This window comes from Neopsephotus bourkii, unplaced genomic scaffold (genome assembly GCF_033783945.1).
Source record: "Neopsephotus bourkii isolate Nb327-2 ecotype Australia unplaced genomic scaffold, CSIRO-AGI_Nbou_v1 NB_1706, whole genome shotgun sequence".
NCBI lineage: Eukaryota > Metazoa > Chordata > Aves > Psittaciformes > Psittacidae > Neopsephotus > Neopsephotus bourkii.
The window spans coordinates 622,780-634,814 of record NW_026902180.1 but is presented as its reverse complement, the minus strand read 5'-3'; the positions used below and the strand labels follow the sequence as shown (position 1 = coordinate 634,814).

The following is a 12,035-nucleotide window of genomic DNA, read 5'->3' as shown; positions in this document are numbered from 1 at the left end:
AGTAAATAAGATCTTAAAAGGCCTGGATTGAAACCATTCAAATAAGCATTTTGAAATGAGATTCATATGGTCTTAGTTTATTTTATAGTCTATCAACACTGGCGAAAGACTTTAGAAACCTACCCTGAACATGATGACCTCCAGGCAACTTTGGGAAGAGTCCAGTGTAAGTGCCTGTTACCTTTATCTCCTTGCCATCCCACAGAGCAATGTGCCTCAGGATATGTGTTTTGTTGCCTTTTTTGTAATCCATCATAACCACAAGCTGCCTTGGAAGAATTTTTAACTAAAAATAAGAGAAGGGAACATATTAAATCCCAAATTCTCTGAAAAGTTAAAAACCTAAGTGTGTAATTCTGATACTGTAAAGCCCTGTGGAATCAAGCTTCAGAAATGTGTTTATAAAAGTTCTACTACAATAATACCCTAAAGCCCACCGCTTTTGTACAAGCAGCTATTAAATTCTACTTAACTTTGATTCTACAGTAAATCATGTTCTCACACAATAGAATATACATAAACAATAGAGTATCTCCTTTATATTTTCATCTTCTATCTCTCTTTTACCTCAGTGAATAATTCTTACAACATCAAGAGGCCCATTGTTACAGAATAAATCCGGCAGACAGCACAAACAACAATATCTATGTAGGAAAAGAAATGTGTGGTACCTGCATAATAAAAATTGGCAGTTGGGCAGTTTGTAATGTTATTTTTCTTATTTGCTATATATCCTATATATGTGCTTTTGTCTACAGAAGGAAACAAACATAAAACCAAACAACAGTTTATACCACTGGACACCCAACTAACCTACAGTTGAATGTTTGCTGAAACAATCTGCAGAAATCAAGGGCAAAACACCTCACAGCAGCTGGAGCTGTATTTTATCTTCACCGTTTGGCAGCCAGCATCCTGAACACCATACTCTAGAAACAGGTGAGTCACAGCTTGCCTTTTGCCTTCTGAGTTGATGGTACCAACCTGGGACATTGTCTGTATTACTTCAATGACATTACTGTAGCTGCTTCTAGTGACAGTTAGCTTAGCTGTAACATTGAAATCTCTTTCTTCCATCCTGAGGTAGAGTTTGCCTTTTGCTTCATTCATATCATAATTTACCTTTTCAAGTTCCCATAAAATAATTAAAAAAAAAAAAAAGAGAGAGAAAGATAAAATAAATATTGTGCTCACATTCTTTACACAGTATGTTTGTTACATTATGGTCCTCAGGACCTGAGCGATCTGATTGTATATTCATTCCCAAGACACAGCTGCAAAACAGCCTAAATTGAATAAAACACATAAGAAAGTATCTTTTTATGTGAGCAGGAGTAACTGTGCTCTATTTGACTGACAAATACCCCATTCAACTTCCTTGCTTATACTGCTGTTGAGCATTCCTGCACTGCAAATAGCCAATATCCATCACTGCTCTCTGTCCAGCCTCTCTTTTCTTAGAAGCCAGAATAATTAAAATCATTCCTGGGAAGAGTCTACCAGAAGTCATAATGAAGGCAGATGCAAGGAAGCAGAGTCAAATGGAGTAAGTCTTTTCCAATAGGTTTTTTAGTCCTTCTCCAATAGGGACTGTTAGCACCTTTGAAAACATGAACCACCTCAACAACATAAAGGTCAGAGATAATACTACTAGAAATAATGCAGCTTGAGTACTAAAATGTCAGACAAGTCTAACTTGTAGTATGTATGTGACAGATAACCTGCAGACAATTACCTTAGACGACAGTTCTGCTGCACTGGGGAAGTACTGTAGAAAGTAGGGATGAGTCTGGAGCGCTTTTATAGTCAACTCTTCACTGAAGGGAAGAAATGTACTTTTGTTGAACAGTAGTATTTCAGAAAGTCCACTCTCACTGACAGCCCAAGTTCATCTGAGCAATCTGAATCTGCCACAGCTTTAGAGTTGCAAATTGCAGTATCTCCCACTGAATGCTTGTCCAGCTCACGTTTTTTGATGCATTTATACAAAGGTAAAGGAGACCAAACAGCAGCACCACTGATTCTCTCTGATCCCAGTGAAAAGTCTATGTATGCATCCCAATGACAGAATGTGGCTCCCTGGATCAGAAATTACTTTGGCTAGTAATTTATTAACCATAGTAAATGCATCAGCTTTTTAAAAAATAGATAGGTATTTTGGAATCTGACTTTGTCATGGTTTCCAGACATAGAATTTAAACTTATTAGAGAGTTTGACAGAACTTAGAAGACTTTTCAGCACAAAGGTATTTTGCTGGAAACTCAAGAAATACTGAAATACCCTAAGGCTGAAAATACTACACCTCTTGAACACCCTCAAAAGCCTACAGTTTTGTTTACATGCTATACCAAACATTTCTGTTTAGATGCTGACTAGCAGACACTTTCAAAGTATAGAATTATTCTATTAATTCCTCGTTTCTTTAAAGAACTTCAAAAATTTTATAAGATAGAAAAGAAACAGAGGAATTAGCACAGCAGCTATAGCCACACTGATACCAACTTAGAAAAAACGGAGAGAGTCGTCATAATTTTGCAAGGTTCAACTGTGCCAAAACGATTTACTAAGACTTAATCAGTTATGTCACATTAAGGTCTATTTTTAAGTAGTCTTCTGGCTCTGACCTAGAGCTTTCTGAATTATTTCACTGCCCATTAGCTTCAGTACTGTGGGGACACACAAAAAGACAAAGCATACTCCTATGAGGAGGGGAATCTCTCTGTAGCCCTTCATGAACTTATTGAGAAACACAGACTGTATGGTGTGACTATTCACTTTATCAAAGATTTGTTACCCATTTCACCAGTGCTTTGGTGACTAAAGCAGTAACTTTCTCCGTGGAAAAATAATAGCCTCATGACAATTTTACAGTTCTCAGAGCGATACTTTTACCCTTGTTGGTATTTTTTCCTACTGATGGTAAATGAGAAGTTTGAGTTTTGTTCATAGGTTAGCCTCAGAGCTCCTTTGATTTCATTTTCAGTCAGGACTTCCTGAACAGCCATCTGTTGGAGGGAGGGAGTAATGAACAAATCATACACCATAGCTTCTACCCAGCATTTCACCTCAAGTGAGCACAATCTCTTGACTGACTTAAAGCCATCATCTTGACTGCACTTTTCTGGACTCAACCCAAAAGCATCAAGAGATGTCTGCCTTTTTTCTCGTGTTTTTCAATAGCTATTCATTTGCATTATTAACAAATATTAACCTTAATATCAAGGCACTTTTATCTGGTTTAAGTCTAGACCCACTGGTTCTAGTTTATGTCTCCTCCACCCCTTTTTTATAGACTGTAAAAAAACTGCTTTTGCTTCTTTTTTTTCTTTTTTTTTTTTCTTTGATTAAACAGATGGTGCTCTACAAATCTTTTAGGCCAGGGTATTTTCTTCCTCCCACAGCTGCTAACTCATCTACAGCTTTATGCTGAAACTGGTAAAGAATCCCTTTGGGGAAGATTAGTGCTTTCTCCTACACTTAAATTTCAACATCTTTTGCATTTACTGAAGTCTGTGGGAACAGTAATTTCTGAAGTCCCATAGTTACACTCATACTTTATACATGAATGAGGTACCTAAAGAATTACTACCTCTGTTTTTCTTTATTTCACCTAAACATTTAGAGAATAAAAGACATTTTGCTCAACAGTAAGGGGGGGAAGAAGAAGGGGAATGTATCTAATACCTTTTAATTGACTGTTGTCATTCCCTTGAAACACACTTAATATGCAGGTTTAATATTGATCTAACATCTATTTTCAGAAAACTCTAATCTTGTATTCTAGCTAGACATCCTCTTACTTGAAGATAAAGTGACGGATTACTTGGACATGCTGTTCTGTATACCACTCTTCAAAAGGGAAGGAGACATTTTTGCTAACACTGCTTTCTCCCAAGGGATGAACAGGTACAGCCTTTGTTGATCCTACCAAGTGGTTTGGAATAGAAATCTATTTCTGTTTATTCAACACAAACATTTGGGGTATCTACGCTACAAATGGTTTAACCAAGTCAGGGAATTCTCTAGTTATAGAGGTGTCATGGATTAAGCCCAGCCAGAACAGAAGGACAGGGGTATTCCACCAAAAGTCCTTCCTACTTTAGCAAGCTGTATCAGCTACAAAGTGACTGTAGATGAAAGCCTTCCTGAAATGACCCTGAAATTTGAAATTGGGAATTTCAGGTCCCTGCTGAGTTTTTTTGGAAACAGACAATTAACTGTGTACTTAAGACAGACAAGGATTCAGAAAAACTGGGCCAAGTCACCTCTCATCTGCACTTGTATAAATCTGGAATAATTTCACTGAGGTCAGTGGAAGTACTCTGAATTCATGCTAGTATAACTCAGATGACAGCCTTAATCAAAGCACAACAAAAGATCCAGGGTTTATTACCTTAAGAAAGAAGGGAAGTCCTAGGTGATGGAGAAGTGATATTGAATGCTTCACCTCTGCCATGAATTCAAATATACCATAAGGCTGAAAGTCTGTGTCAATATCCATAGACACACACATATCTTTGCCATCATACTGGATTTCACAGATAGTCTTGGCTTTGTTTTCTAAATAGCAAGAAAAAAATAGTGCCATTTGAAAGGCTCATTCTCAAGAAGTTTCAGTACCACCTGCATAAAATCAATCCAGCTAGCTTTTGGGTTAAGATATTTGTCACTGAAATGTCATCCTTTCAGGATGGAAAGAGCTTTGGCCTGTGATTGGAGGAGTGCAGAGTTCTCTGGTTGTCCCTGCACATACAAAGTCTACGCTTAACAAAGTTGTGTACCCACATACAAGTGTCAAGTGACAAGTCAGTTCCCAACAGTAGTGTGTTTTTGCAGCTAGAGCTGAGTAGCTTATAGAGCCAACTATAGCAGTTGGCAGTTAGTAGTGGCTTTTTGTAGAGTTTCTGAGCTGTTTTGACCTCTTCTGACTTCTTCAGTTCTAGCCACAGCAGACCAACCCTGCTCAAGTAACACAACTTGAAGATCTTTCCCTCACCTTCCTACCAGCTTTTCATATTTGAAGATGAAAATACAGACTGCTAAGAGATAAAAATGAGATATCTGAAACCCTAAAACTCTTTACAGAGAAGATAAAATCACAGACATGTATGCAATCATACAGTGACCACTCTGGTGGGTGTCCTGAAAGCCACTTGTTGTCCTGCTGCTTTTTTTAGAATGGGTGGAAGGAGATTGTGACACATTTAGTATTGATTCAATCTCTGCTAACCTCAGTAATTCCTACTCTTTGGTGCTCTCACAGTTGCTGGGGTTTTTTTCAACATGAATGTACTCCCATGTGGGCATTGAAGGTACTTGACCACAATGTGAATCAGCAGTTGAGGGATATGCAGATAGGATTTATGCCAGAGCAAGTTTTGAGGACAGACTGGCTTATTCAGACTGGGTCTGTCTCCACTCCAGTTCAAACAACAAAAGTAATTTATAATTATTTTCAAAACCTTTTTAAAACTACACTGGAATTCACACTTCTTGTGCTCTGTAACAAGGGGTTTTTGTGTGATACTGGAAATATATTTTATGCAGCTAAGTTTTTTGGGGATCATCTGTTTCAGCAGGTGTTGTACCTCATGAGATCTTTCTTGGAATTAAAATCCCCCAAACAGATGTAATACAGCTAATAACAGATGCAGCTAAAGAATGGCAGTTTTACTTACATGCAAGAAAAGGCCCTTTTTCGGGCACTACCAGCAAATCTTAGTCACTTTGTAGATGTTGAAGGAATAGGTGAAACATCCTTGAAGAGCTATTATCTAACAAAGAATTTGCAAGGGATGATAGGTTCCTACCTGATTTCTGTAAACTGAGAATCAAGTTGATTGCCTTAGGGTAGCCAGATGCCTGTAGTTCCTCACTATTATGTATGCTTTGGCATAAGATAGCCACGTGGTGACCAACATAATAGGAGTTTATTATGTATGTGATTGATGTTTCTTCAGCTGCAATGTGCACGTAACTTTCTTGAGTTGTGTTTCCCCCTTGAAAAACTACCTCCACCTAAAAAATTACATGTAGATGTAAGTTCTTGAAACATTTAAATACTGTTTAATTTTAAAACAGAAGAAAAATGGAAGTGAAATAGTTCTCTCTAGTAAAAAATCTATCCATTAACAAAAAATCTTAGCCTTTTATTAATCATCTATGACTTTCCAGGATGAACCTATTCAACTAAATGAATTACAAACCACACCAGCCTCACTGGTTTATATCGAATTCTCATTAGGTTCTCTTCCATCCCACAAAAACACGACTCCCTTTATATAAAGCATCCTTGATCGATGCACACTTCCAATATCAACCAGACAGTAGGTACTCCAATACTTCCCTGAAAACAGCACTTGAAAACAGTACTTGTTTAAATATAAAATTCCCATTAAAGAACATAGGAGCAATATTCCAATTCCTGATGCAACATGCTAAAACTATTTTCCTATAATTACAGTATCAATACACACTGTGCTAACACTGATCAGAATGGCATAATCTGGTCCAGAAAGCAGCCAAAAAGAAATTTCCTATTTCAATAGTTCATGTTTTTAATAGTTCAGAGGTTTTAAATATCAAAAAAAATCAGCTTCCATCCTGTACAATACAAAATGGTAGCTCACATTCAAGCCAGGGGCTATTACATTATAATAAAGGACAGTATTTGTATTAAAAAAAACCAACAAAACAAAACAAGAAACTACCTGTAAAGATGATGGGACTCTGGCTTGCAGCAGCCATGGCCATGTATGATGGAAATTCCCAGTTATGTTGGTACCTGTTCCAAGCTCTTGGATTTGTCCCTCAAGAGCTGTTAGGTGAGCACCATAATGTGCTTTCATACTAAAGCTCTTGATCACATTCAGGTTCAGGATAGCCTGTGTGCAACAAAGGTAAATTGTGAAAAGGCAGCTTTGTAAATGTAAAGCTCCTGTCAGTCAGGGTTCGTTCTTTGGTTCAGTCAGTATCATCTCAAAGATGTGTCAAAAACCTAATCTCATATAATTTTATAACACAACATAGTTACAGATGTCCTTTTTATTTTTAAGTCCATCATTTTAACACACATTCTCCAAAATGGCCATACCTTAACCCTGTTCAAGGAGTTAAGTGATAAATAAAGAGTTAAGTGCTGTGCTGTAGGCTTGGGTATCTCAGATAAAAAAAACCACCAGGCAATCAGAGTCTGTAAGGAAATTACTGTTTGGAATGTAAACCATGAAATCATCTCAGTACGCACCTCTGTCTAGTCTACACAAGGTACGCTGCAGACAAGACTAGGCATATGAGCTAAAATGCATTTCCCTCCTGATGCACTGCATGCTGTAAGCTTAGCTGTGGCCTGGGCATTAGGAAATAACCTCCTATTCCTATGAAAAGTTCTGGTCCAGACAATTCTTCTCCCAACCCCTCAAGAACAAAGTGAGCATCTGGACTTCCCTCAAAAACAAAGGGAGCTTGTGGACTCCCCTGCACCCTGAAGTTTAGGGGGAAAAAGAAAGAGAGAAAGAAAGCAGGAAGTACAAAGTCACATCTACACCCTTTGGTCTTTGCCATCTGACTTCTACAGCTACAGCTTCTATCCTGGCATGATTCCAGGCTGGATTCATGTCTCCCCGTCACTGTTCAATAACTTACCTGCAACTCAATCCTGTCTTTTATTTGCAAAGTCTTCAGTGCTTCTATGTTATGAGTAAGTTTGTAGTTAAGAGACACAACATCCAACTTATGGACAAAGCTCAGTTCTTCTGTAATCTGTTCAGTCCAAATAAGACAGAAGTTAACTGTGGCATATCTCTGATACTGAGACTTCTCTGAGTAATTGTAAAGATTGCACTAATTACACATTAGAATAAAATTATGAATTCTATCAAAAAGTTATGGTGAAGAATTGTCTAATTTTTTTTGTCACAACTTTGTACTGTAATAGGGAATATACTGTACCAAGTGAAGATACTTGGCAAGAAAGGTTTGATACAGGTTGCAAATGTGATCATAGGTCACTGCTCGTGTCAAATTTGTTGCTAGAAGTGACAGGGATTCGGGGGTCTCCAAGGTCAGTTGTCCCAGAGACAGGGCTTAGATTCCTTTCTTTTGTATAGAAATGAGACCATATTGCACACAAGCAGATACTGCTTTCATTCAGTTAAGGTCTTTACAACCCAACCAGCCCCTGCAGAGTATTCCTGCAAAGGCCTTAGCTATTTCAAACGGAGAAACAATATTTAACCAAATCAATTAATTAGTTCATTTTAACCTTTATTTCACATCTTACTCATATGGAGAAAACACTTACTTGCTTGCTGTTCACACAGAAGTGAATAAGTCTTTTATAGAAGTCACTGTTTTTTTCTGATACCATATCAATTAACATCCTCATAGGAATGCCAATGTCAGCAGCTCCTTGAATGTTATGGGTTAGCACTGCATCCAGCTCTTGTCTTTCCTGTTAATATTTCTCAACATAAACAGCAAAGCATGTGTAGAACCCAAAAGCTTGCTGTAATATACAGCTTGAAATAGAAATTTAGCAAATCTATCTGCTCTACATTTAATACTAATCAAAACCAATTGCACTGAACTTAAGGAAGTTAAGGTGGGAAAGAGGAAAAGATCAAGCCTAACAGGACAAAAAAACCCACATATTTCAGCTAAGAGGGAAGAAGGTGTAAATGTTTCTCTGGTGGCAAAGAACTCCCCTCACTAGCTATCAGTTTACACCTCAGAAATACACAGAAATTACAAGTTATGTCAAGAAAGCACATGATCACAAGGAAGAAGATACTTCTCTCTGTGTGTACTCTACTCTCCTGCACTGATTACAAGAGAAGCCAAACTTGTAATTGTCAAAAGGAAAGCAAGTTGTGCTTTTGTTTTAGTGAAGAAACAAACAGCAGTATCTTAATCAATTGTTGCTTATTATTCTGCATAATCACAGTGATTGCTCTATAAATCACCACCTCTTTTTCTTCTTGTGCATTGCTGTATGCTTTCATAATGAATGAACAGTGTTATCATGGAGAACGTGTAATATATCTGAAGCAAGATCAGCATATGTGGGTTTGCATGTCTTATCATATTTGGCACATAATATAAAGAACATAAAATAGCACAATTTAAAAAAGTACACACAGAGAGCATAACAAGGAAATTATTGAGGGAAGTGCCATAGCATGTATGCTATTATCTTGTACATCTGTTTTACTGCACATTACAGGTGCCAGATTTTCAAAGAATTTATTTTTATTCTCACATTTATTACTAAAGCTTGATTATTTGTCCCAAATAAAATACTTTATAGAGTATGTTACTCAGTACTGTGTACATGGAGTCCAACAGCCTGCAGGATACTTACATCAGTGACTTTAAGTATAACGAGTCCTTGTAATTTACTTTCATCGACAGTGATCCAAGTCTGTGAATCTAGGTGCATTTTATCCATCAAAACATAGCCTGAACAATCAATTGTTACTGGTGCTCCAAGATCCTGTACAAGCAAAATAAAATAAAAAAATCCACCACTTTTATACTTATCCACAATACACTATACACCTGAAACTCTTTAGTCCTAACAAGTAGCTCTAATAGCACCTAGCTGTAAATCAAGTGTATGAGGCAGTATACCCATACAGTGTTTCAGAAATCTTGACAGCTTTTTATTACATTTTACACATTTTGTCTTTTTTATTTTGAATAGGTCTGACATTTCTGATGAATGAGCCAGCATAAGCAGATACAGGACAATATGCCGACCTCTTCCTGCCTAAGTGAAAAGTCAATTGATTTTCCATGCTTGGCATTGCTCCAGTGTCCCAAGACATCCATAAATCCAATGAAACCAGATTGTATGCATAGGTTTATTATGGCAGCTCCTTTTTTGTAAGAGGGGAGGTGAATCTTGTCTTTGTATATGCAGATTTACCCTGATTTGCACGTTGAATCCACAGATCTTTCTGTGTAACAGCTCTCAAACTTTCTGTACAGTTCTGCCCTTTACATTCCTGCCCATATAGCACTGACTGGTGAGATCTGTGAGAGGCCAAGTGCCATGATATCAGGATTTCCAATAGCAACACAAATTTTCAGTAGGAAAGGTCTGCACAATGCATCTAAATTCAGAACTGTTACCTCAGGAAATCGTGCTGTAGAATTTCTCCCCCTCCAGTCACCTACAACAGTCTGGCCTGGGAAAGCAAACTACGGGGCAAGATTTGAGGGGGAAAAGTGCCATTTTTCTCTCCATCATAAAGCAAAAGGAGCTCAGTGTGTCATGATACATGGCTGAAAGAGGTCACTGCACACTTTCGTTACTTGGGAAGCGCTGAAGGGATCAGCAAGGGACCCCTTCAGAGATGGGGACCTCTCAGGTCAGCTGTCCCAGAGACAGGGCTTCAATTCCTTTGTTTTGTATATAAATGATATATTTATGATATAGAGTGATACCCTTCCATAGAACTCCAGTTTTTGCTGTATTTTTCTACTGGCTAAATCTTTCCAACAAAGACACTACTCTTTTTCTTATCCTGCTAGCTGCTGTCCACTCAGCATCTATAGTAACATTCCCACCAAACCCAAAGTTAGATCTCATTAATGAAACAGAAGGTGTGATTTGGTGGTGCTCAGTTAGACACTGTCACTGGTAAGATTCAGCTCAAGGGCAATTATATGGCCAGCATCTGCAAGAATTACCACAGAGAAATGTCTCATCAGGGCAGTCCAAAACAGCTTGTTCAAAATGTCACTGTTTGTTTTTCAACTGAACTCCCCAGAATATTTCTCAACTGAGGTCCTGAAATTCCCCATTTACTTACATATTTTAAACTATTTCAGAGTTTTGTTGTCAAACTGCAATCACTGACAAAGCCAAAGACAACTTGGAATGCTTTTTATTTCCAAAGATTAGAAATTCCCTTCAGATTTCTCAACCATGCTTTTAAGAAAATACATCAGTTAGTACAATCAAGGCCACTAACTGTAGGCAGATTCACAGAAATTTGCTTTATGCCATAGAAAACTGTATTTTTCACACTTTAGACTTGCTCCAAAGGTAATCTGAAGAAAAGAAAACTGAAAGAAGAAAATTTCAGTTTCTTCAGAAACCTGAAGAAACTGAAAGAAGAGAATGTTTTTCTTTTTTCTCTGCTACCACTGAAATCATGAGACTTTTTTTATTTTCTTTTGACACTAGTCTAGGAGCAAAGATCCTGGTTTACATGTATAAATTCAAGAGTAAAGTGAAGAAATTCCTTCCAATACCTGAATTGTTTGGCATTTGTTTTCTACAACCATTTTCCACTGAAGCTTCTTTTCAGGGTCAAAGTCTCCATTCATTTGAAGCTCACAGTCACCTGATTTAATTCCTATTCCCATATGATATTTTAACTGTTTTTGTGCAGTGATAGACAGCTTATTTTCCCTTGGGATCTCCCTCAATTGAGGGAGGTCATGCCTGAACTGAATTTCCAGTGTAACCTTTGGCTTGCACTCTGCTCTCACTTCAAGATGGGCAGTCTTGCCTTCTGTTTCAAGGACACAGAAAAGTTCTGCTTGGCACTTGTCTTTCTGAATAGATCCTGTGAGCCATGACTGAGTTGGAATACGGAGATCCTATAAGGATTTAAAAAAATACATATCGTTTGGATTAGACTTTTTATTCCTCCCTTTAGCACACAGAAAAGGACATTTTACATTACAAGATCACAGACAAAACCTACAATCTCTGCACTGCCATTTTCCTCCCAACACTAAGATGGCAGTTTTGCCTGAGCAAGGTCTGAAGGAAGATTTTAGGATTGCCCTGAAGAATTTACAGCTTTTGTATCTATACAAAGTTTTACATTTACAAAAATACAAAATTATGTTTCTTTAGAATGGCAAAGTTTACTGAACATCCTCTGTTTCATTCAGACCAGATCAATCTGTTTTCAAACAACTAACTTACAAAAACTAACAGGCCTAACAGACATTCTTGCATCTGGTGTTACAAGGATTATTTTTTTTTTAATACTAAAACTTCAAGCTTGTCTTG

The 12,035-nt window shown here is 37.5% G+C and overlaps 1 protein-coding gene across 1 annotated transcript in view; it reads right to left on the bottom strand.

Moving 5' to 3' along the window:
• The window catches only part of LOC133224559 (uncharacterized), an 89,208-nt gene that overhangs the window by 20,231 nt on the left and 56,942 nt on the right, over positions 1–12,035 (bottom strand). The window contains exons 43-53 of the mRNA XM_061376117.1: positions 11,264–11,614; positions 9,363–9,494; positions 8,304–8,453; positions 7,646–7,762; positions 6,712–6,885; positions 5,812–6,019; positions 4,395–4,561; positions 2,894–3,006; positions 1,736–1,817; positions 985–1,122; positions 124–286 (exon numbers count right to left, since the gene is read on the bottom strand). Coding sequence (XP_061232101.1) covers positions 124–286; positions 985–1,122; positions 1,736–1,817; positions 2,894–3,006; positions 4,395–4,561; positions 5,812–6,019; positions 6,712–6,885; positions 7,646–7,762; positions 8,304–8,453; positions 9,363–9,494; positions 11,264–11,614 — 1,795 coding nt within the window. The remainder of the gene's footprint in view (positions 1–123; positions 287–984; positions 1,123–1,735; positions 1,818–2,893; positions 3,007–4,394; positions 4,562–5,811; positions 6,020–6,711; positions 6,886–7,645; positions 7,763–8,303; positions 8,454–9,362; positions 9,495–11,263; positions 11,615–12,035) is intronic.